Source organism: Tachyglossus aculeatus, chromosome 11 (genome assembly GCF_015852505.1).
Source record: "Tachyglossus aculeatus isolate mTacAcu1 chromosome 11, mTacAcu1.pri, whole genome shotgun sequence".
Taxonomy (NCBI): domain Eukaryota; kingdom Metazoa; phylum Chordata; class Mammalia; order Monotremata; family Tachyglossidae; genus Tachyglossus; species Tachyglossus aculeatus.
The window spans coordinates 35,747,245-35,772,046 of record NC_052076.1 but is presented as its reverse complement, the minus strand read 5'-3'; the positions used below and the strand labels follow the sequence as shown (position 1 = coordinate 35,772,046).

General features: G+C 50.4%; 1 protein-coding gene across 2 annotated transcripts in view; it reads right to left on the bottom strand.

Annotated features, from left to right (window-relative positions):
* Window positions 1-903: 903 nt before the first annotated feature.
* Window positions 904-24,802, bottom strand: part of SORL1 (sortilin related receptor 1) — a 117,529-nt gene continuing 93,630 nt past the window's right edge. For both annotated transcript variants that reach the window (XM_038754102.1, XM_038754103.1), the window contains exons 40-48: window positions 20,210-20,306; window positions 18,795-18,979; window positions 17,149-17,268; window positions 15,791-15,955; window positions 14,036-14,210; window positions 13,692-13,798; window positions 12,201-12,393; window positions 6,809-7,021; window positions 904-5,026 (exon numbers count right to left, since the gene is read on the bottom strand). In XM_038754102.1, the coding sequence (XP_038610030.1) occupies window positions 4,959-5,026; window positions 6,809-7,021; window positions 12,201-12,393; window positions 13,692-13,798; window positions 14,036-14,210; window positions 15,791-15,955; window positions 17,149-17,268; window positions 18,795-18,979; window positions 20,210-20,306 (1,323 nt within the window). In that variant the 3' untranslated portion in view covers window positions 904-4,958. The remainder of the gene's footprint in view (window positions 5,027-6,808; window positions 7,022-12,200; window positions 12,394-13,691; window positions 13,799-14,035; window positions 14,211-15,790; window positions 15,956-17,148; window positions 17,269-18,794; window positions 18,980-20,209; window positions 20,307-24,802) is intronic.

The following is a 24,802-nucleotide window of genomic DNA, read 5'->3' as shown; positions in this document are numbered from 1 at the left end:
GTTTTCCGGATGAGGCCGGATATCAGAGTTTTTACCAAACCCTTCCGAACAGCATCCTCACATCCAAATTCTCTGGAGAGACTTAACTACCCAAGAGTTACTGAACTCACTGGAGAATTTGGGTAGGCCTGGCCTAGGAGGTGGGTCAAAACCATTGGATGACCCGTACTGTTGTTTTCACAGTAAGTGAAGTCGGGTCAAAGGTCTTCCCTGCTGGGCTGATCATGTCTCAGGAGGTTTAGTTCCCCAGCTAAGTTGAGAGTCTCTCCATTCTATGCAAGAGAGGAGTCAAACACTCAAATCCCCTCAAATTCCTTTGGGGGACTAGCAAGTGTTTGGTTAGTCTACACTGCCCTTGTGAACGTTAGCTTTATACTCTATTACAACACCCTATCTGTAATTTACTTCAGTGTTTGTCTCCCCCACTAGACTGTAAACTTCTTGAGGGCAGGGATAGTGCCTACTGATTCTATTGTACTCTCCCATACCCTCAATAAGTGTTCTGCACAGAGTCAGCGCTCCATGAATACTATGGTTGCTTGATTCATTTCAACTTCTGCCTATTTCTCTGGGACCCTTGGCTAAATATTTTGCAAGGACATAGAAATGGGAATACTGCTTTGTTAACTACCTTGGACTCTGTCTATTTGGCCAATATAGACCCAGCTTTCAAGAGTATTCAGGCTGTGGCCTTTGAGTGGAAGACCCTCCATTTATTTTGAGACGGATGGATAGAGGGACATAACTCCCTCTTGCCCCCTCTCCCGCCCCTGCCCCCAACACTCTCATAGACAGAGGTCTTCCCTCATATATGGTTGGAAATCATTTTGTTCAAACAGCAGAGTGAATTTTTCCCTCCCTCATGAACCACACATCCATTTAATCCAAACAAATTAGATTGGGTGCAGAGGTTTTATCAGCCATATTTATTGCACTCAGAAGAATAACTCAGGACACACAGAGTGGAACATTTTTGAACTAGCTCTTTTCTCTTACCCCTAGGAAAGATTTATTCAGTGAAAAAGTTGACATCGAGAGACAAAAATCCTTCAAAATTGTGCAACCATAAAGTCTTCAGCAGAAATCAGTGACATAGACTTATCAAGGCAGTTGAAATTATGAAGCTCTACCTTGACTTTGGAGAGGAACCAGTCGACAGCATTTGGGGTTAAGGAGGAGCAGCTGGCCTTCCTCTGGTGCCACAGAGGCTTCTGGGTTTGCTTAACCTTTTACACGATCCTGAGCAAGGACCCCTTTCCCCAAGAACCGGAGGAAAATTCAGGGCAGGACAGCTCGCCGCTCCTTCTGAAGATCCCTCGAAATACCGCAGGACACCAAAATCTGAGCGGCTTCATTTCTGAGTGGACAGAAACCCCGTTTGTTCAACACCATCTCCTGTGATGTGTTGGGGTGGTGGTGTGGTCCTTCGAAATGTTCAGCTGCGAGTGCCCCAAAGGGTGTGCCTCTCTTGCCTTGAGGGGGAATCCTACTGACAGACCTTCCAGTGGTTTTGTTACCCAGATGTAGTCCTGAGAAAGGGGTTCACACCCAAGTGGAGACTGGTCTGGGCACAGGACTGAACCTTCATAGATCCAGTTTGAGTTGTTCTGGGGATTCCCGTGCTGACATTTACAAAGCTGACTCAGGGAACCAATAGAGGGAGATGTGAACTTGGGGTGCACCTAGACATCTCCTCTTTAAGACCTCCTGTTCAGAGGGATAAATTATTTCTGAGCTGCATCTGCCTGTCCCAGGAGATACCCATCAACAGCAATCATCTCACTGGTGGGAATCAATGATAACGTGAACAATGGCAACAACACTTATTCTACTGCCCTGGCTTCATTTCTATTTTTTGGGTGGCTCCGAAGAACTCGCTCATCACAACTCACGCTGGTCCTCACAACAGCCCTGTGAGGTAGGTGCAAGCAGGTATGATTCGCCCCAAGGCCAAGATCACCCAGAAAGGCTATTACAGAACATGAAACTTAACTTCCAACCTGGTGGTCCTGGTCATCAGAACAGCAGGATACCCAATAGGGCCCCTCGCTGTGGAGGAGAACAAGGCAGGAAATGACACATTCAATCTCTGGGTCCTTGAGGGAGGTGGGGAGGGAGGGAGAGTGCCTTCTCAGCAGCTCCACACAAGGCAGTTCTGCCGGCCAAGATGGCAGCCTCTAGCCCTTTGCTCAACATCTAGCTGTATTTGCCAAGGGGGAAGCTGAGGAGAGATGGAGAGAAGGGCACCCAATTTGCCTATTTCTCACTTCAGAGGGTGGAGCTGTGTAGACACACACCCTCCCCACATATCTCTACCATGAATTCAATTCGCCAGCAGACGTACCGTAGCAGAGGGGTCCTTTGGAGCCCCACAGGGAAATTATGGGTGTAAGTCCACAATTACTCCCCTCAGCCTGCCATTTAATGATTCTCTTGCTGGACTAAGAGGGCAGGGAGTGTGTCTATTTCTGCTACTGTCCTCTCCCAAGCATTTATTTCAGTGTTCCCCACACAACAAGTGCTCAATAAATACCACTGCTTAGACTGATTGGGTGCAGATCCCTTAATGATCCAGGGGGTGGGGAAGGAAGAAAAGCGAATCCATTTCTCCCAAACGGGATCTTTATCGGGGAACAAACAGCATCCTTAACAAAAATACCCGGCATCTTCTGTTGAGTCACAGTGAGAAAATTTTTCCAGTCATTTAAGAAAGCCACAAACAGTTCCTTCACATTTCATGGTGCCATTGTAGACCCAGCTCTGAACCCAGGGGGCTGCATAGATTTGACGAGACCTCATCAAACTGTGTGGAAGAGCTTGTATGCTTCAAAAGTACATTAAAAAATAGACGATCTCCACGTAACCGCATCGATCCACCTTCGCCATCTAGCACGCAGCGCTTCTCCTTAGACAAAATATGCGAGGCTGGGGGCTGCTTTATCAATTAGCACAGTGGTGCTCTTCAGAGGGAGGAGAGTCCACGGTTAACAGCGAGGGGCACACTGAGCGTTCCGTAGGCACTGCTTACTACGAGGACTGGATTCTTTAAACGCGGCAGGTGAAAAAGCATGTTTTCTACACAAAACGTTCCCTACTAATGATAAATGAGAAAAAGTCTCCAAATCTGACCTGAGTCTTGCACATGAATCTGGGTAGGCTGCCTCAAAGAATGCTGGGAAAGGAAGATGGGCGGGGAAGGAGAGGGTAACCATAAGCAAACCTAGTGGTTCACTTATTATTTCCCTCTCTGGATATTTAACCTTTCAGCTCCTGGGGATTCTTAAAGGGGAGGGCAGGGAGGATGCAGAAGACAACCCATCAGAATAAAACCCATAGTTTATGATCACAAATGAGTGAAATGAATACAATTCAAGTCCTAAGTCAAAACAGAGGGGGCACTGGAATCAAACAACACATGTTGAATTTCTACCATTTTCAATGGCCTATCTGAAATTAAAATGGACAGTTTTAAACAAATACAACTGGCCTTTCCTTTGTTTTCCAAACTATTTCCAGGAAGACCGTAATTGCAGTCTGTTACACAAGAGATACTTTCGGTGAAAGACAGAATACTCGTGAGAAGACGAACGCTACATTGTAACTCATGGCGGTGGTTTACACAGAGCTTTGCATATATAGACAAGGCGTCCAGAGGGTCCCCAACACTCTGAATCTCAACCCAAAAGTCTTACTGGGAGTCACTCACTCCACTCTTTGAGCACTGTTGGTCAGCAGAACCAACACCTCACACCTGCAGCATTTCCACTGTCAACTCAGCGCAGATGATGGGGTGGGGGTGTCTAGGTCAAGTGACTTTTGTTACAAAGGGGAGAAAAATCACAGCTTTATTTTGAAGCGGGAGGTGGGGAATGAACTCTCCTCCGGCTTCTAGGGCCTCGATTCTGAAATCCCGGCTGGGATGGCCTGGAGAACAAAGGCAGCTTTCTCTCTTGGATTTCACACAACCAAGGAAAATAAATGCAACACCCAAGAGAAAGCCCAACCCGACGAAAAAATGCCATAAGGGCAAAGGGGGCTGGCCCGTTATTCTAGTTGCCAACATGGAGGCAGCAACCGATAGCAGGAAGCCGGCCCCCCCATCCCCCTACGGCTGCCAGAGAAGCTGGACAACCCTGGTGACCACTCACTCAGAGGAAGAGTGCGCCCAGGGTTGGCCCGACACCTCCGGTCCGCTCCAGGGGCCGCCGATCGGGCAGAGGTGGCGACCGTGCGATTGAGAGAGTTGCTGGTGTCCGTGTCGTGGGTTGAGGGGTACAGTTCAGTCTAGTTGCGATTAGAGGTCAGTCTGGGGATTTGCTCTTTCCAGACAAAGTGATGCCAGGTTGGGTTATAATGGCTTTTTCTGGGAGTGGCAAGGACCGGGCCACTGACCCTATGCCGGGCCTGTAGGGAAATTCAGCCAAACGTGCACTGTGCAAAGACTACCCCCAACCCACAACAACCCTGCCCCTGAACCCAAATGGGAACAGAGGACCCAATAAATTAACAACAAACCAGAAAGAGAGAGAAAAATTCCCAAACCTGCATGAAAGCAAAGTCCAAGCAAACTTTAAAATTAGTTCACGTCTTCCAGGAGACGGTCTTCCACCCGTCGCCGCTGCCTCCTGAGGTTTTTATTAAATACATTTCTGTTCTCTTAGAAAAATAAAAAAAGTAGCCAATTTATCGAACCAAAATGAGCTCACAGACAAAGCATGCCAGCAAGCACAGCCCTGTAAAACTAAATTAATGTCCAAATCAAAGCAATTTGGTGACTAAAATCAACCCGGCTTGCAGTTCACAGTTGATTACTACAAAGTTTTATTAGATTCATTTATTTTTTTGGCCCATATAAAAATAACATATTGCAACTCAAAAGTGCATTTTTAAAATAAACAATCAACTATCTTTATCAAATAAAATATTTACACCTTTTGGTTTACAGGGAGCAATGCCTTTCAGGCTATGACCATCGGAACATCATCTGAAAATCCGGTTATCATTGGGGCGTCTTCGTCATCGTCTCCTAAATTCAAAGATAGGGATCTTCGTCATCACCAACGCTGTGGCTGTCAACCCCACTGCCACCATCCCTATCACCAGTATTGGCAGGGTACTGTACCCTCAGTTCTCTCATAATGGCATGATGCGTTCCTGAAGAAAACTTATGCTGCAGCACCCTGCCTGTGTATGATGCCCTCCAAACGTACACAACCACTATGTCTGATGACGCCCTTGCATGCTATCTAGACCTAAGCCCTATTTTGGAAGACCATCCCAACTCCCCAGGGTGCCTGACCCAAGGAGGCTGGTGAAAACAACATCTTGTGGGAGAGCTGAGTGTTCTTTACAGTGCTCAGAGCTCTATACTGGGCACCCACTCTGTGCAGGACACAATCTTGAGCCTTTGGGAACCCCTGGAAGACCGAAACAGAGTTCCTGCCTTCAGAATGCGAAAGAAAAGTCATCACAGACAGCCGGATTCCCGCTTCCTGACCCCTCCCGTCCTGTTCTCTAGTTGCAGAGAGGCCGTGGGCTCCTCTACGTCACAGGTAGGAGGATCTGGCCCCTTGGGTGATGAGGGAGGGAGAAGAGGAGAGCTCCCTCCACCTCAGTTCCCTGTCAGGACCCTGGCCCAGATGACTGCAGCCAGCTCTCAGCCCAATCTGTTAAGGGGCGGGGGTCCCCGAGGGTCGAGTTGCCCAGGGGAGCTAGGGGTCAGGCCCGCACCAGGGCCCCGCTGGCGCTCCGTGGTGCAGGAGGCTCCTTGGGCGCTCAGGAAACATGAGGGTGGGGATGTGATGAGACACCCACTCCTCTCTGGGAAATAGGTGGGGGCCCCCAAATTGTGCAGCTGTAAGAGGCCTGGGTGCCTGCAGCCTTGCATTCATTCTCTGAGCCTCCCTGTCACTCAATTCATTCATTCAGTCGTATTTACTGAGCACTTACTGTGTACAAAGAACCGCGCTAAGCGCTTGGGAAAGTATGATATAACCATCCACCGCTAATTCAACTTTCCCCGCTAAACTGTAAGCTTGTTGTGGGCAGGGAATCTGTCCGTTTATTGTTGTAGAGTACTCACCGAAGAACTTAGTACAGTGCTTTGCACATAGTAAGCACTCAATAAATACAACTGAAAACCAAAAACAGACACATTCACTGCCCACAACGGAGCTTACACCTCCTTCTCCTCCTCTTCCCTTGAGCCCTCCTCTTCCTCCCCCTTTCCCCACTTCCTCCTCTTCTTCTCCCCAACTCTCCTCCTCCTTCTCCCCTTCCTTCTCCTCCTCCACTTCCTCTTCTTCATCATCAATGATATTTATTGAGAGATTACTGTGAGCAGAGTACTATACTAAGTTGTTGTCCACCTCCTTGTCCGCCTCCTTCTCCCCCTCCTCCTAACTCCCCCCCCCCCCCCCCCCCGCCCACCCGTTTATCTTATTTAGACAGGGAGTCCCACATGGGACAGGGATTGGGTCCAACCAGATGATCTTTTATCTTTGCCAGTGCTTAGTACATTACTGGGCTCATAGAAAGTGCCTATCAAATATCCCAATTATTATTATATATACCCCAAGATTCAGCCAGTTGGCAGTGCGCACCTCGGGCCAGGCTCACCCTCGCAGATGGGCACCATTGTTACAGGTCTGCACGAAAGGAGTGAGGGTGGTGACCACCTACCACGGGGAGATCCCAACTGGAGGCTCCCAGGGTCGCCAGAGTGAGGTGCTGCCCAGGTAGCCCCAGGATGGAAGAGGAAGCTGCCATGCCCCCGCCCGCCCCTCCCCAGTCCCTGCCCGCCACTCACCCAGGTCATCCCCAGATGAGAAGATGGCTGAGCCGAGCCGCGAGCTGTAGTGGCTGTTGGCAAAGGCGGTAAAGCTGTTCTGCAACCTCCGGTGCCGTGTGTACAGGACCACGAATCCGATTCCCACTGTCACCAGCAGCAGAAACAGGATGGGCACGACGATGGTGGCCACGTCGGTTGGTCTGCCGGCTGTGAAGGCCGCCGTGTCTGCCCCTGTCAATGGAGATGGCCCAGGGAACCCCACATGAGCAGCCTGGAAGCCTCCTGCTTCCGGGATGCTAACCCACTGGCCCTCTCTGGGTCCCTGCCCTGCCCTGGGAATTTCTGGGAGGGGGGGGGGGTCCTTTGATCCCAAAGGGGTTTCCTGCTCGCCCATAACCCTTTTCGCTTGCAAACAATTTAATCTAGTTCAGAAAGGGGGTGGCTTTTGCCTGCCTATGAAACAAACATCTATCTCCTCAGTGGCCATGATTGGGACAAGGTCAACGGGCTGGATGGGCAAGGCTCACCCTCAGGTGGCATGGCTGCCCACCTTGGGTTCTCTATGGGAAGAGCCTCTCTTCCCTTGACCACTCCCCAAGACGACCACCTTATTGTGAGGTCAGAGCAGGGAGCTCCAGAGCGGTCCCTGTTTTCTGGGAAGGGGTGTCCAGTGGGGTGGGAGGAAGTCCTGGGACAGGACCCAGGGTTGAGCTTGGTATTTGGGAGTCCGCTCTCAGGATAAGCTGCCTGCATGCTGGCCTCCCACCTCTCAATGGGTTCCAAAGTGACTGCACTTTGGTGCCTCCCAGGCTCGGCCTCACCTGTCAAGCTAGTGGAGAAATTGAGGTCTCCCTGGGTGGCTCCCCGCAACCTAGGTGCATTTCAGTCTGCGTACTGGATACCCAAGGTCAGCCCAGTGACTGGGCACTCCTCCTCCTGCTGGCCTGGAATCGCTCCTACCCTCAAGTCGTCCCATACACTTCTAGTCAATCAGTTAGTCAGTCAATGGACAGTCAGTCAATTGAGTGCTGTGTGCAGAGCACTGTACTAAACGCTTGGGAGAGTACGGAGAAGCAGCAAGGCATAGTGGATAGAGCCTGGGCATGGGAGTCAAAAGATCATAGGTTCTAATCCAGATCCACCACCTGTCTGCTGTGTGACTCTGGGCAAGTCACTTCACTTCTCTACGCCTCAGTTACCTCATCTATAAAATGGGGACTGAATCTGTGAGCCCCATGTGGGACAGTGATCAACCTGATTCGTTTGTATCCACCCCAGAGCTTAGTACAGTGTGTGGCACATAGTAAGTGCTTAACAAATACCACAATTATTATTACTACAACATAATGGAAACATTCCCTGCCCACAGCGAGCTTACGGTCTGACGTGATCAGTCTCAGGGAGATGCAGCCTGCAGGTGATGAGGAAGGGACCCTGCAGCTGCTCTACAGGCCATGGGTGTCACAGCCAGGAAACCCCCACCTTCGTTCCAGCAAGGGCGTCCAGACTACTTCCCTCCACACCCTCCCTAGCCTACACATCACCGGAGCAGGTTCTGGCGCCCACTGGTTGGATCCCCCAGGGTGAGGAGTCATTCTGGTGGGCTGGCGCTGAGAAGTCCCCCGCTGGCATCCATTGGGACCCCCACCAAAGGAGTCGGGAAGGGAGAGAGGGAAGGAAGATACTGGGAAAGGAACCGTGGAGGGGGGGAAGGAGGGAATGGGAATGGAGGGAGAGAGAGAGAAAAGTCCAAAGAAAACCAAAGGAGGGACAGAGGGAGGAAGGGAAGGAAGGAGGGAGAGAGGAAAGGGCGAAAAATGCAAAGAAAACCAAAGGAGCACAGGGAGGAGTGAATGGGGCTTTTAGGGGTGACCAGAGAGACAGGGCCAGAGGGGATGTAGGGGTGGACCGCCGAGAATAGGGAAAAGAACCTCAACAAAGTTAGGAAGAGAGAATGGGATATGTGGGTGGGGGAAGAGAGAAGGAAATAGTAGGAGGAGGAGGAGGAGGAAGTGGACAAAGAGGATGTGCTTGCCAACTTTGTTGTATTGTACTCAATCAATCAATCAATCAATCGTATTTATTGAGCGCTTACTATGTGCAGAGCACTGTACTAAGCGCTTGGGAAGTACAAATTGGCATCACATAGAGACAGTCCCTACCCAACAGTGGGCTCACAGTCTAAAAGGGGGAGACAGAGAACAGAACCAAACATACCAACAAAATAAAATAAGTAGGATAGAAATGTACAAGTAAAATAAATAAATAAATAGATAAGTAGAGTAATAAATATGTACAACCATATATACATATATACAGGTGCTGTGGGGAAGGGAAGGAGGTAAGACGGGAGGATGGAGAGGGGGACGAGGGGGAGAGGAAAGAAGGGGCTCAGTCTGGGAAGGCCTCCTGGAGGAGGTGAGCTCTCAGCAGGGCCTTGAAGGGAGGAAGAGAGCTAGCTTGGCGGATGGGCAGAGGGAGGCCATTCCAGGCCCGGGGGATGACGTGGGCCGGGGGTCGATGGCGGGACAGGCGAGAGCGAGGTACAGTGAGGAGATTAGTGGTGGAGGAGCGGAGGGTGCGGGCTGGGCAGTAGAAGGAGAGAAGGGAGGTGAGGTAGGAGGGGGCGAGGTGATGGAGAGCCTTGAAGCCCAGGGTGAGGAGTTTCTGCTTGATGCGCAGATTGATCGGTAGCCATTGGAGGTTTTTGAGGAGGGGAGTAATATGTCCAGAGCGTTTCTGGACAAAGATAATCCGGGCAGCAGCATGAAGTATGGATTGAAGTGGAGAGAGACACGAGGATGGGAGATCAGAGAGAAGGCTAGTGCAGTAGTCCAGACGGGATAGGATGAGAGCTTGAATTAGCAGGGTAGCGGTTTGGTTGGAGAGGAAAGGGCGGATCTTGGCAATGTTGCGGAGCTGAGACCGGCAGGTTTTGGTGACGGCTTGGATGTGAGGGGTGAATGAGAGAGCGGAGTCGAGGATGACACCAAGGTTGCGGGCTTGTGAGACGGGAAGGATGGTAGTGCCGTCAACAGAGATGGGAAAGTCAGGGAGAGGACAAGGTTTGGGAGGGAAGACAAGGAGCTCAGTCTTCGACATGTTGAGCTTTAGGTGGCGGGCGGACATCCAGATGGAGATGTCCTGAAGGCAGGAGGAGATGCGAGCCTGGAGGGAGGGGGAGAGAGCAGGGGCAGAGATGTAGATCTGGGTGTCATCAGCGTAGAGATGATAGTTGAAGCCGTGGGAGCGAATGAGGTCACCAAGGGAGTGAGTGTATATTGAGAACAGAAGGGGACCAAGCACTGAACCTTGGGGAACCCCCACAGTAAGAGGATGGGAGGGGGAGGAGGAGCCTGCAAAAGAGACTGAGAAAGAACGACCGGAGAGATAAGAGGAGAACCAGGAGAGGACGGAGTCTGTGAAGCCAAGGTCAGATAACGTGTTGAGGAGAAGGGGGTGGTCCACAGTGTCAAAGGCAGCTGAGAGGTCGAGGAGGATTAGGACAGAGTATGAGCCGTTGGATTTGGCAAGCAGGAGGTCATTGGTGACCTTTGAGAGGGCAGTTTCCGTGGAATGAAGGGGACGGAAGCCAGACTGGAGGGGGTCGAGGAGAGAGTTGTTGTTGAGGAATTCTAGGCAGCGCGTGTAGACAACTCGTTCAAGGAGTTTGGAAAGGAATGGTAGGAGGGATATGGGACGATAACTAGAAGGTGAGGTGGGGTCAAGAGAGGGTTTTTTTAGGATGGGAGAGACATGGGCATGTTTGAAGGCAGAGGGGAAGGAACCAGTGGAGAGTGAGCGGTTGAAGATGGAAGTTAAGGAGGGGAGAAGGGATGGAGCGAGAGATTTCATAAGATGAGAGGGAATGGGGTCAGAAGCACAGGTGGCCGGAGTAGCACTTGAGAGGAGGGAGGAGAGTTCCTCTGAAGATACCGCTGGGAAGGATGGGAGAGTAGCAGAGAGTGTTGAGAGCCGGGGGGTTGGAGAAAGGGGGGAAGAGACTTTGGGGAGGTCGGACCTGATGGATTTAATTTTGTTAATGAAGTAGGAGGCCAGATCGTTGGGGGTGAGGGAAGGAGGAGGGGGAGGAACCGGGGGCCTGAGAAGGGAGTTGAATGTACGGAAGAGCTGGCGGGGGTGATGGGCATGGGTGTCAATAAGGGAGGAGAAATAGTTTTGTCTGGCAGAAGAGAGGGCTGAGTTAAGGCAGGAAAGGATAAACTTGAAGTGAACGAGGTTGGCATGGTGTTTAGACTTTCGCCAGCAGCGTTCGGCAGCTCGAGCATAAGAGCGAAGGAGGCGGACAGTGGCAGTGATCCAGGGCTGTGGGTTAGTGGTGCGAGAGCGGCGAAGGGAAAGGGGAGCGAGCGAGTCTAGCTGAGTAGAAAGGGTAGAGTTGAGAGCAGTAATCTGATCATCAAGACTGGGTAGAGAGGAGAGGGCGGCGAGGTGGGGTGTGAGGCGCTCCGAAAGATGGGTGGGGTCCAGAGAGCGGAGATCTCTGTGAGGGAGTAATACGGATTTACAGGGGAAAGGAGTGTGAGTGAGGAGGCAGGTGAGAAGATTATGATCAGAGAGAGGGATCACAGAGTTGGTGAGGGTGGACACAGTGCAGCGGTAGGAGATGATGAGGTCGAGGGTATGACCAAGTTGGTGAGTGGGTGAGGTGGGGTGGAGGAAGAGGTTGGCAGCGTCAAGGAGAGATAGAAGGCGGGCGGCAGAGGAGTCGTTAGGGATATCCATGTGGATATTGAAGTCTCCGAGGATCAGAGTGGGCATGGAGAAGGAGAGAAGGAATGTGAGGAAGGGGTCAAAGTCGTTAAAGAAGTTGGTACTTCTTTAAAGAAGTACTCCCCCAAGTGCTGAGTTCAGTGCTCTTCACATAGTAAGTGCTCAATGAATACCACTACTGATGATGAGCAGAGGTGGAGCTGGTCAAGAGAGGGCATGAGATATCTGGGTCCTCTTACAAGCTTCCCACCCCTGCCCTGCCCTGCCCATTCCTGGCCCCTGCCTCCATTTTCCCCATTCCACCTCCACTCACCCAAGTGCCCATAAAATCCCAAGCATCTGGCTCTCACCAGAACTACGGTGTCCTCCACTAATGCTAAACCCCAGCCCGTGAAATTGGGTTGAAAGGGTTTCCATCAAGGACCCCTCCCCTGCCCAGAGTCCCAACCTGAATATCCAGCCAATGACAGCTGCCGCATCCCAAAACCTGCCCGGCCCACCCTCTGGGTAAGGGGAAGGGATCAATGCCTCCTGATCAGCCCCAGCCAGTTCCAGGAGAGCCAGGCTCATGCCCATTACCCAGCAGCCTCTGGGCCTCCTTCTGGAAACCCAAATTGATGGAGGAGGGGGGAGGGGGGAGGGACTAGGTAGAGGAGAGAGGGAGGAAGGAACTTACCCAACCCTAACTCATCATAGAGGAGAGTGGCCGGCTCCCCACAGATCTGGCCACTGAAGAGGCACCGCGCTTGCACCGAAAAGGAGTAGTTGTGGCCCAGTTTCAGGTTGGAGATTTTGAAGAAATTATCGGTGGTATTGCCCAGTGCGGTGGTGCTGTTCATCACGCTGTCATACATGTGGATCTCGTAACCCTAGAAGCAGACGCACATATGGGCCCCACACTCACTTCACCCAGATCTACTGACACCTAAGCCTCCCAGGGTCTGCCTCCTCCCCTATTCATTCCAGTAGCTGGCGAGGTGGGAGCCTTTTGCCACCTGCCGGCCACCCTTTCCAATCAGTGAAGGGTTCTGAGTGAGAATTTCAGTTGTGTCTTGTCTGCAACTAGAACCTTACCAATCTGGCTGGTCCCTGACCCCAATGCCCTCAGCTCTGGGATCGGAAAGGTGGACTTCTGCAATTCCGATTCCTTTGAAGATTGGAATTCCCCCCTGCTGCCCTCATCCCTTGAGCCCTGGAAATATAATGTGCGCCATGTATTCCAGTAAATATTTTAGAGCCCCAGGACCCTGCTAGGAGGCAGTTTGTTTTCCCAAGGGTCACTAAACCCTGGTTCCTTAAGGAGCCATTAGTCTCTGCAGGGATTCCTCAGTGGAATAAAGTCCATGCGATGAATAGTTGAAGTTCTGGGATACAGAAGGTCCAAGCTGCTACGCCAATGTGCTACACGAAATAATACCTTGAATAATAAAGTACTTTCGGAATCAAGGACCCATTTATCCTCAGATCTCTGTAAGGCCCCATTTTCCCCATTTCACAGAAGGGGAAACTGACACAGAAAGATTAAGGGATTTTCCCAAAGTCAACCAGCAGGCTGGTGGTGGAGCCAGAACCTGGATTTTCCTGACTCCATAACTGACAGTGTCTCAACTGACACTGCCTCTTCCCCCAGGCCCCAACTTCCTGACTCCCATATCAAAAATGGCTCTATCTAGGGCCAAATGGTTTCTTCTGTTACTGGTTGCTGCCTTTGACATCTATGGGCATGGGGGCCCTGGAGGGAGGGGGCGAGGGTGTGGACACTAGGTCAGCGACCCTTGAGGCCCAGTGGCTGAGAGAGACAGGCGGACGGCCCAGCCCCCTCTCTTCCCATCTCCCCGCTGGAAGCCAATCTAGAAAGTATGCTTGTTCTGGCCAGGGAATGTGTCTTCTAATTCTATTGTATTGTACTCTCCCAAGTGCTTAGTACAGTGCTCTGCACATAGTATGTGCTCAATAAATACCACTGATTGACTAATTGAGTCTTCCCTGCTGGGGATGAGTTCAGGTCCAGCCAAGTGCTTGGTTTCCTGTCTTGACAGACTGGGCCAGCGCTGGGATTGCTCCATTCACTTGGTGTGGTGGGGGTGACCCGCACCCCGAAGTGGCAGTCGGGCAAAGGGGGAGATGGCCGAGATGGGAGGTGGGTAGGGTGGGAAGGAGGACTCACCCTGCTTTCATTAAAATTCTTCTCCTTCAAGGCTAAACTTTTCCAGAAGAGGAGGACGTGGTCATTTTCAGTGATGATCTTCAAAGCCTCTGGTGCGGCCAACAAGGCTGGGAGTTGGAAAGACGAGAAGAACCCATCTGAGACAGGCCGAGCAGCTCCCCTGGCCCCTCCAACCCGACGCCGGCCACTTTGCACCCAGGGCAGGAGAGGGGTCCCCCAGGGAGGTTTCCACCGAGTGGTCCTCAGCCCCCTGCTGCATCCCATCCCAGCTCCTGGTGCACACAAGAGCCAGGTCTGTGGCGGCAGGGGTGGGGTCAGGGGCAAGCCCGTCTTTGCGCCTGTACCTGTGCTGATTTTCACGCTGGACTCTTTGCTCATGTTGCCCAGTTGGACGATCACGTGATACTTCCCGCCAGGTTCCAGGCTGCTGAGCGTGAACTCCACCGTGCTGTTCCGGGTCTTCACTTTGTAGTTCCTGTCCGTCTTCCTCACCAGATCCTTCACCGCCACGGCATAAACCTGGGGAGCAGGGTCAGGGGTGGGGGAATGGAGCTGCAGGGCCTTGGTGACCACGTGTCCCTGGTGTGGGATAGGAACTGTGTCCGACCTGAATATACTGTCACTGCCTCACTGCTTGGTATGGTTCTTGGCATACGGTAAATGCTTAAAAAACACCACAATCATTATTATAATTATTATTATTACTGTGCCTGGGTATCCTGAAGACTGAGAAGCAGCACGGCCTAGCGGCCTAGTGTATAGAGAATGGGCCTGGAAGTCAGAGGGACCTGGGTCCTAATCCGGCTGCGCCACTTGTCTGGGGTGTGATTTTGGGCAAATCACTTCACTTCTCTGTGCTTCTGTTACCTCATCTGTCAAATGGGGATTAAGACTGTGAGCCCCATGTGGACTATGTCCACCCCAATTTGCCTTTATCCATCCCAGCACTTAATACAGTGCCTTTCACAAGTCTTTCACACATACCACAGTTATTATTACCAAGACCAGACTGGATACCCTGATCCCCTCAGAAACCTCTCTTCCAGTTACGGACCAGAGGCATCCTAGACCATCAGGGACCCAGCAGGCCTGGCTGACGGACTGGACCCTGGAAGCAATGGGCTCTGGTCTGGTCCTTGACCCCCAGGGTCACTGGGGAATGGCGGTAGGTGGGACCGCAGCTGAGACAAGGCCAGGCCCCAGAGCTCACTCCTGCTCCTTCTCACCTAAGCCGAGCGGTTGGCTGGCTCTGGGAGGTCGGACTAAGGGTGTCTGTTCTACCCGTTCTGACCCCTGCACCCGTGAAGGGGAGAAGTAGGGTTATCAGAAACAGAAGACCAGTCAGTCAGTCAGTCAATCATATTTATTGAACGCTTACTGTATGCAGAGCACTGAACTAAGCACTGGGGAGCAATGAGAAGCAGCGTGGCTTAGGGGAAAGAACACAGGCCTCGGAGTCAGAGGACCTGGGTTCTAATCCCACCTCTGCCACTTGACTGCTGTGTGACCTTGGGTGCGTCACTTCACTTCTCTGGGCCTCAGTTCCCTCATCTGTAAATGGGGATTCCATACCTGTTTTCCCTCCTACTTAAAATGAAAGCCCCATGTGGGACTTGATGATCTTGTATCTATCCCACTGCTTAGAACAATGCACTATTCAGAGCACTGAATTTTTATACAGAGCATTGTACTAAGTGCTTGGAAAGTACTACTCAGCAATAAAGAGACACAATCCCTGCCTACAACGGACTTACAGTCTACAAGAGGGAGACAGATATTAATTGAAATAAATACAATTTCAGAAAAATAAGGAATACTTCACGAATTTGACGGTCCCGGGGCTGGGGGGCTGGTGGGCAGGGGGCTGGTGGGCAGGGGCACCTGGGCATGGAAGGGCACAGAGGGCAGGCGAACACTGAGCGCCAGCCAAGGAAGCCTCCGGGGAGAGTCCACCAAGCAAATGATGATCCGGTGGATCCCCAGGAGCTGGATCCAGCAGGCCGGCCGGCAGACAAGGTGCTGAGTCGTGGGTGTGTGTGAGGCGTGGTGTTAGGTCCCCCCGGGGGCACCGTGGAAACGGGGAGGCGGGGGCAGCTCACCATGTCCTGGTCCGGAGAGTCATACGGCGACTCCCACTTGATGACCGCAGCGGTCTTCCCCGTGCGCACGGCATGGAGGTGGCGAGGGGGGAGCCTGTTGTCGGGGATCATCTTCACCACGATATAGTCGGAAGGCGGGCCCTGGTACGGTGCCACCACCCGGACCTAGGGCCGAGGACATGCCCGTCACAGGACTCCTGCTGCCCCCGGGTACCGCCCGCCACCCAGAGGCCCCTCTAGACCCTTGACCCCCATCTCCTTTGGGGCCTCTCTTCCACCAAACCCAAGCATCAGGACCAGGACGGGGCCAAAACCATGGATGCTTCCCATTCATTGGAAGGAGCGGGGCCAAAGGAAAAGAGCCCAGGCCTGGGAGTGAGAGGACCCTAGGTTCTAATCCCAACTCCACCACTTGTCTGCTGCATGAACTTGGGCAAGTCACTTCACTTCTCAGTGCCTCAGTTTCCTCATCTGCAAAACAAGGATTCAATCCTACCCCCTCTATTTAGACTGTGAGCCCCATGTAGGACAGGGACTGTGTCCATTCTCAATATCTTGAATCTACTGCAATGCTTAATACAGTGCTTGGCACATAGTAAGTGCTTAACAAATAGAGAAGCAGCATGGCATAGTGGAAAGAAACCCCAAATATTTCTTTTATTTTTTGATTTAATTCTGTTTGTTCTGTCGATTCTGACCCGTTTCCACGTTTTGTTTTGTTGTCTGTCTCCCCCTTCTAGACTGTGAGCTCGTTATTGGGTAGGGACCGTCTCTATCGGTTGCCGACTTGTACTTCCCAAGCGCTTAGTACAGTGCTCTGCACACAGTAAGCGCTCAATAAATACGACTGAATGAATGAATGGAAAGGGCACAGTCTTGGGAGTCAGGGCACCTGGGTTCTAAACCCGGTTCTGCCAGACGCCTGCTCTGTGACCATGCGCTAGTCCCTTAACTTCTCTGTGCCTCAGTTCTCCTGTTCTTCCTCCTACTTAGACTATGAGCCTCAAGTGGAACAGGGACTGTGTCCAATTTAGGTAATTTATATCTACCCCAGTACTTAGAAGAGTGTTTAAAATTCACAGTAAATACTTAACAAACACCATCATTATTATTATAAATAATAATGAATATCATTGACTAAGCATATGATCTTCTTCATGCTTCCTACAGTTGAGGAAGCTGATGCTCAGAGAGGCCAAGGGACTTCCCCAAGGGCATATAGCAGGAACACCGAGGCTCAGAGCCCAAGGCCCCAGCTTCCAGCCGGCCTTAGCCAATGAGGAGCTGGCTCAAACGTCAAACAGCTCCACTTGAAGATAAGGCTGCCTTTCTGGGGTCGAGGTGGGGGAGGGACATACCAGAAACAAATACTGCTCATCCCTGCTGACGATGACCGTGGCATTGTGGAGGGAAGTGGTGAGGTTGGCCGGGTTGCGATACAGCTCCAGAAAGGATGTGGCGTAGAAAACTCCATAAACCTGGGAGAAACAGAGCCTGGATGGGATGCCCCTGCCTGGATTAAACCTGCATTTGGCACTGGGCCACCTTAGGGAGCACTCCCCCTTCTCCATCCACCACTCGGGCCTCTGCCAAAGGACCTCTGGCTTCCGGCCCAGTGCTCCCTCCTAGAGTCAAGATGGTCCATCCATAAGCCTAAGGATGGAGGGGGCAAGAGGGCATTGATCTCGTGGATCCTCCAAGCACCCCTCTAGACTGTAAGCTTGTTACATGTAGGGAACATGGCTGCTAATTCTGTTGTATTTTCCTCTCCCAAGTCCTTAGTACAGTGTACTGCATATAGTAAGCCCTCAATAAATACCTCTGATGATGATCCAGTTGACGTGAAGAGAGAACAGTGAGTGGGATGGACTGTAGCGCTGACCCAGTTTTGGCATTAGTAATGGCAGGATATTCTGGTTGGGCCTCTGGTGATAAGGCCAGGGAGGGGGATAGGACAGAGATACCCTCAAAGAAAAGACTACCTCTGCCCAGGCTGGAATGCAGTAAGAATCCCCCTAACCTACTTCCCTCGGCTCACTGGGCCTCCGGATTAGACTGGTCTTCTCCTGCCCCCTGCAGATTCCTGCTGGAACCTGAGGTCAGTGCCAACAGGACTCTGTCCCATTCTTCAGCCAGGGCTCCCGGACAACCGTGAGCAGAGTAACAGGGAAACGGGCTGGAGCCCTGCCCAGGACTCTGAGGAACAACATGGGGACCTCTGTTTCCGGGGAAAGCTGGGGCCCCCGGCCCAACGAGCCAAAGGAGGGGAGGGGCATCGCGGCTGTGGGGAAGCCTCCCTCTTGTCCCAGCTGGGGAGCAGGGAGAGGCAGCGGCTCACTTCGTTGACCTCCCTGTCTCCTGTCTCTCCCCACTCCAGTCCTTACGTCACTCAGCTGCCCAGATTATTTTTCTACAAAAATGCCTCCCCATTCCTCAAGAACCTCCAGTGGTTACTCATCCATCTCTGCATTAAACAGAAATTCCTGTCGGTTTTAAAGCACTTAATGACATTGCACCCTCCTACCTCACCTTGCTTCTCTCCTACTATAACTCAGCCCATACACTTCACTCTAATGCTAACCTTCTCACTGTACCTCAATCTCGTTGATCTCGCCACCCATCTCTCGCCCATATCCTGCCTCTGGCCTAGAATGCCCTCCCTCCTCATATCCAACAAACAACTACTTTCCCACTCTTCAAAATCTTATTGAATGTACATCTCCTCCAAGAAGCCTTCCCTGACTAAGCCTTCCTTTCCTTTCCTCCCACTCTCTTTTGTGCCGCCCTGACTCTTCCCTTGGTTCATCCCCCCTCCCAGCCCCACAGCACTTATGTACATATCTGTAATTTATTTATTCATATTAATGTCTGTCTGCCCTTCTACACTGTAAGCTCAATGTGGGCAGGGAATGTGTCTGTTTATTGTTGTATTGTACTCTCCCAAGCCCTTAGTACAGTGCTTTACACACATTAAGAGCTCAATAAATACGATTAACTGACTCACCACATTCCTTGGACCACTCCACACACATTCTACTGCCGTCTGGTTGATGGCTTTGGCTTTGAGGCTGGGAGAGGCCGGGCGGGTGCCTCGGGTCAGCACATGTTCGAAGGCCAGGGGGCTGTCTCCCAGGGCCGTCTGGGCCCAGGCAGAAATCTCATAGGGCGTATGAGCCGTCAGGTTGTCCACTGTGGAGAGATGCCAGGGATGTGACGGAAAGGACGGAGGACATGGGGCAGAGGAAGCAGTCGAGGAAGTGGGGAAATCGGTAACCTCCCCGCTGCCCATCCACACGGGGTCTGCGGGCAACCCCTCGGGGCATTCTCTGCTCAAGAACTCGCTTGCAAAAATAAGGGTGCATGAGGATCTAGTGTGTACCAGGGCCTGATGAGAACCAGGACAAATGTATGCAGAGAGAAGGTGTGAACAGGGACCAGAGTGTACCAGAAGGGGTAAGAGAAGACACTGTATGTGCGCAAGGACAAGAGGAATGCGAGGATATTAAGTGCGCAAGGATCTAGTGGATGTTATGACAATCTGCCAATGGCTTCACACCACCTCCCCTCCCAACACAGTGCAAAACAGTCAAGGCCTGAGTGGGCAGCATCTGGCAAAACCTGGCCAACCATCACCCAACTGCCCCCAGGCCTCTTAAGCTGGCCAGTCCTACTCTGTGAGGCCTAAACCCAGAAAATGTCAGAGGCAAGGGAGAGGCAGATGGAGCACAGAGTCAGAGGCAGAGCCAAAATAAGGGCAGGGAGAAAGGCAGAGGCTGAGGCTGAGAGAGGGGCAGAACAGACAAAAACAGCAGCAGAGACAGAGGCAGAAATAAGTAAAGCGCTTAGCAGAGTTCTCTGCACACAGTAAGCACTCAATAACTACCACTGATTGATTGATAAGGGGCAGAGACTGGCAGAGAGAAAGACAGAGAATGGCAGGCAGGGGCAGAGCCCAGCACAGAGTCAGAGACTGACAGAGACAGAGGCAGAGACTGACAGAATCAGAGGCAGAGATTGACAGAGACAAAGGCAGAGACTGACAGAGACCAGCATTGACAGAGGCAGAGACCAGCAGAGACAGACACAGAGAACTATAGAGAGAGAGGCAGAGACCGTCAGAGACAGAGACCGACAGAGACAAAGGCAGAGACAGGCAGAGACTGAGACCGGCAGAGAAGAGGCAGTGATTTTTTTCCTGTTCCCAGCACCCTCTTGTCCCAACCTCCTCCCTGTGCTGCAAGTGAACATCAGAAATTCCCTCCAACTATTTGGCAGAAAAATCTTCAGAGGGCAGTAGCAGGTCTGTCCCCCTAAAATCCCCAGTTGGCCTCTGGAGAAAATAAGTCCCATGCCCCTAGGGATTCGCACCCCCAAAATCCTTTCTGGGCCACGCCCCCACAAGTTAGCAGCAAGTTTTACCTTTTTGGGTTGCCACTTCCCCTGGGAGGAATAAAGTTTTCTTTTCCTGTGTGTGGGCATCAAACGCCCAGAACAGGTTCACCACATAGCTGTTCACCTGCCAAAAGCCAAAAAATCAGGATGCAACTTTCAACACATTAAAGCCCTACTTGGGAAAAACGGGTGTCCTGAATGAAAAAAAAATGGAATTACAAGTAAATACAGGCAACCTCTTTAAAATAAACCTCTTTATTACAAGAGCTTCTCTACCACATTGTGGTTCTTGGCAGCCTGCCTCAAAGTTTAAGATGGTTTTCCAAGTACTTGCTCCCAAGAGCCCCCACATAATAAAAGTCCCCACAGTGGCAAAGAGTCTCCTCAGCAATCGATCAGTCTGTCGTATTTATTGAGCACTTACTATGTGCAGAGCACTGTACTAAGTGCTTGGGAGAGTACAATATAAGAGAGGGTGAATATATTCCCTGCCCACAAAGAGCTTACAATGGGGGAGATACACTTTAATATAAATACATTACAGATATGTAGGTAAGTGCTGTTGGGCAGAAGGAGGGGTGAATAAAAGGTGTAAATCCAAGGGTGACACAGAAAGGAGTGGGAAAAGAGGAAATGAGGGCTTAGTCAGGGAAGGTCTCTTGGATTAGCTGTATTTTTAATAAGGCAATGAAGGTGCGGATCAATCAGTCAATCAATCAATGGTATAAATTGAGCACTTACTGCTTGCAGAGCACTGTACTGAGCACTTGAGAGAGAACAATTACAACAGAGTTGATAGATGTGTTACCTGCCCACAATCAGCTCGTAGTCTAGAGGGAGTCCTCTAAGAGTTCCCTGTCCACAACTCCTTGGTGATGGTAATGTACAACCACATTGGCTCATCGAGAAGGGGCCTTGTCTACCTGAACTCCTCCAGGCTCTGGGAGGCAGCAGACCTGCCTTCTAGTGCCAACTCTGCCAATGGCCTTGCTGTGTGACCTAGGGCAAGTCATTTCACCTATCTTTCCCTCAGTTTACTCCTCTTTAAGATGGGAAAAACAATCATCAGTGGTATTTACTGAGCTCTTATTATAATAATAATTACAGTATTCGTCAAGTGTTCTAAGCACTGGGGTAGATACAAGGTTATCAGTTTGAACACAGTCCTTGACCCATATGGGGCTCACAGTCTCAGCAGGCAGGAGTAGGGTTGAATCCCCATTTAACAGATGAAGTAAGTGAGGCACAGAAAAAAATGATTTGCCCAAGGTCACAGAGCAAACAGGTGGCACATCCAGGATTAGAAGACAGGTCCTCTGACGCTCAGGCCCGTGCTCTTTTCACTAGGCCACACTGCTTCTCATGTAAAGCACTGTACTAAGCGCTTGGGAGAGTGCAACCCTTGCCCCTCCCTATCCCTCAAGCATAAAGCATTGCAAAACACTGTCTTCTCCCACAAGCTTAATATGGTGCTCTGAAATGGCATGTGCTCCATAAATATCACTGATTGACTGATGGTTGTGAAAATGCTGTGGATGAAGGTGGTTGCCTTGGTCCATCAGCTTGGCCAAGTCAGCCAGCTATTTTGCAGGACTCCTGCTGGGTTAGTCCCCCTGGATTCTCTGGTCAGCAGGTGCATTCTCCCACCTGCAGATCCAGATGGGACCCAGGATTCCGGTTTCACAGAGCCGCGCTCTTTCAACTGGACCAACAGCAGTGCTGCCCGACCTTCCTGCCTCCTTTCTCCTCAGCGCCCGACTCTCAGGAAGGTAACGCCTCAGGAAATGAGAAGCAGCCTGGCCTAGTGGAAAGAGCCCAAGCCTATGAGTCTGAGGACCTGGGTTCTAATCCACCAGCTGTCTGCTGTGTGACTTTGGGCAAATCACTTCACTTCTCTGTATCACGGTTACCTCATCTGTAAAAGGGGGATTAAGACTGTGGGCCCTGTGTGGGACAGGGACTGTGTCCAACCTAATTATCTTGTATCCACCCGAGCACTTAGTACAGTGCACATAACAGATATGAAAAAAAAATACAGACGGGAAATCTTTGGACTGGGAGGGAGCAAAGACAACCATCTCTTTTTCTGCTCCCCTGGGTCAGATCCCTCTGGGGAAGTTACCCAACTGTAGTTCTGTCTCCTCTTGGGTGAGTGGCCTGAGTTTTTCTGAGATCTGCCCAGAAAAGGACAGAAATATGAGGGTGAACGATGGTGGTGGTAGCAGACATTCCATCTCTGTTCCCTGGGAAAGGCTGGGAGCCTTTTTGACTTACTTTCCCACTGGGTGAGAACCTCCGCATTAGCTCTTCACACCAGAAAATCCAGTAAAGCTGAAAATGGGTAGACCCAAATATTCTGTTAACACCACCCTCTTTAAGGCCCTGGGAGCAGCGAACCTTTTAATTACATGCTTAAAAACAAAAACCACGTCCGACCACAGTGGGGTAATTACACACGAACAACTCTAGAGACTCTTTAGGAGAAAAACAGAGAATTCCCAACTGGATGTAAAAATACATCATTGGAACGAGTCACTTGTTTTGAAAACCCAACCAATCCTACATAAGATGTCATCCAACTTGCTCACTCTCTTCATCAATAATAATATTAATAGTGATGATAATAATAATGATAATGGTATTTCTTAAGTGCTTACTATGTGCCACACACTGTGTTAAGCATTACGGTAAGTACAATCAATCAATCAATCAATCGTATTTATTGAGCGCTTACTGTGTGCAGAGCACTGTACTAAGCGCTTGGGAAGTACAAGTCGGCAACACATAGAGACAGTCCCTACCCAACAGCGGGCTCATAGTCTAGAAGGGGGAGACAGAGAACAAAACCAAACATACTAACAAAATAAAATAAATAGGATAGGTACAAATAAAATAGAGTAATAAATATGTACAAACATATATACATATATACGGGTGCTGTGGGGAAGGGAAGGAGGTAAGATGGGGGGGATGAAGAGGGTGGCGAGGGGGAGAGGAAGGAAGGGGCTAAGTCTGGAAAGGCCTCCTGGAGGAGGTGAGCTCTCAGTAGGGCACTCCACGTATGTTTGTCACGAGCCCAGTACGGTAGGGCAGGGAGAGGAAGAGTCATGCATGAAAAGATAACCTTCTAGAGAACGACCTTAAATAATAATAATAATGGTGGTATTTGTTAAGCGTTTACTATGTGCCAAGCACTGTTCTAAGCGCTGGGGGGGATTCAAGGTGATCAAGGTTGTCCCACGTGGGGCTCACGGTCTTAGTCCCCATTTTACAGATGAGGGAACTGAGGCCCAGAGAAGTGAAGTGACTTGCCCAAGGTCACACAGCTGACAAGTGGCGGAGCTGGGATTCAAACCCATGACCTTTGAATCCCAAGCCCGTGCTCTTTCCATTGAGCCACGCTGCTTCTCAACACACTGGTCACGACAGAAAGTATTCCTCAATCCTGGGTAGCTGATAATCAATCAATCAATCATATTTATTGAGCGCTTACTATGTGCAGAGCACTGTACTAAGCGCTTGGGAAGCACAAGTTGGCAACATATGGAGACGGTCCCTACCCAACGGTGGGCTCACAGTCTAGAAAATCCCCAGAAGACTTTCTCTGTGTGTTTTTAGAACATTAGGAGCTTAGTTTTCTCTGACAGCAGTGTTTATGGTCAGAAAGTACCCAGGCTTGAAACTCTATTCTGGTTTGTAGGGCTTCCACCTCACTGGAGTCCTCAAGTCTTTGCTTGTATATATAATGTACCAAAAAATTCTAACACACTGACCTATGGAAAATAATCAAAGTTTATCTGATGTTGAAACCATTAGCTTAAAAGCAGATTCACCGCTTCTGCCAGCTGAGCCTTACAAATTTTGTAAACGGAGTTACGGCTACCCAATCAATCAATCGTATTTATTTAGCGCTTACTGTGTGCAGAGCACTGTACTAAGCACTTGGGAAGCACAAGTTGGCAACACAAGTTGGCAACAATACTCCAAATAATGCAACTCCTGAGAACAATCCGTTATCTCCTTAAAAGTCACCGACACTGCTCGTTGGAACCATTCCATACTTTTCATTCATTCATTCATTCAATGCTATTTATTGAGCGCTTACTGTGTGCAGAGCACTGTACTAAGCGCTTGGGAAGTCCAAGTTGGCAACATATAGAGACAGTCCCTACCCAACAGTGGGCTCACAGTCTAGAAGGGGCAGACAGAGAACAAAACAAAACATATTAACAAAAAATAAAATAAATAGAATAAATATGTACAAATAAAATAGAGTAATAAATACAAACATATATACATATATCAATCATATTTATTGAGCACTTACTGTGTGCAGAGCACTGTACTAAGCGTTTGGGAAGATAATCAGGTCCCACATGGGGCTCACAGTCTAAGTGGGAAGGAGAATGGGGACTTAATCCCCATTTTGAAGATGAGGGAACTAAGGGAAAAAGAAGTTAAGTGACTCATCCAAGGTCACAGAGGAGAAAAGTGCTGGAGCTAGGATTGGAACCCAGGTCCTCTGACTTCCTCTTCTCTAGCCCTTTCCCCTCTTTCCTTCATTTCTCTCTCTCTCTTTCTTTCTCTTTTTTTAAGTAGTATTTGTTAAGCCCTTACTAT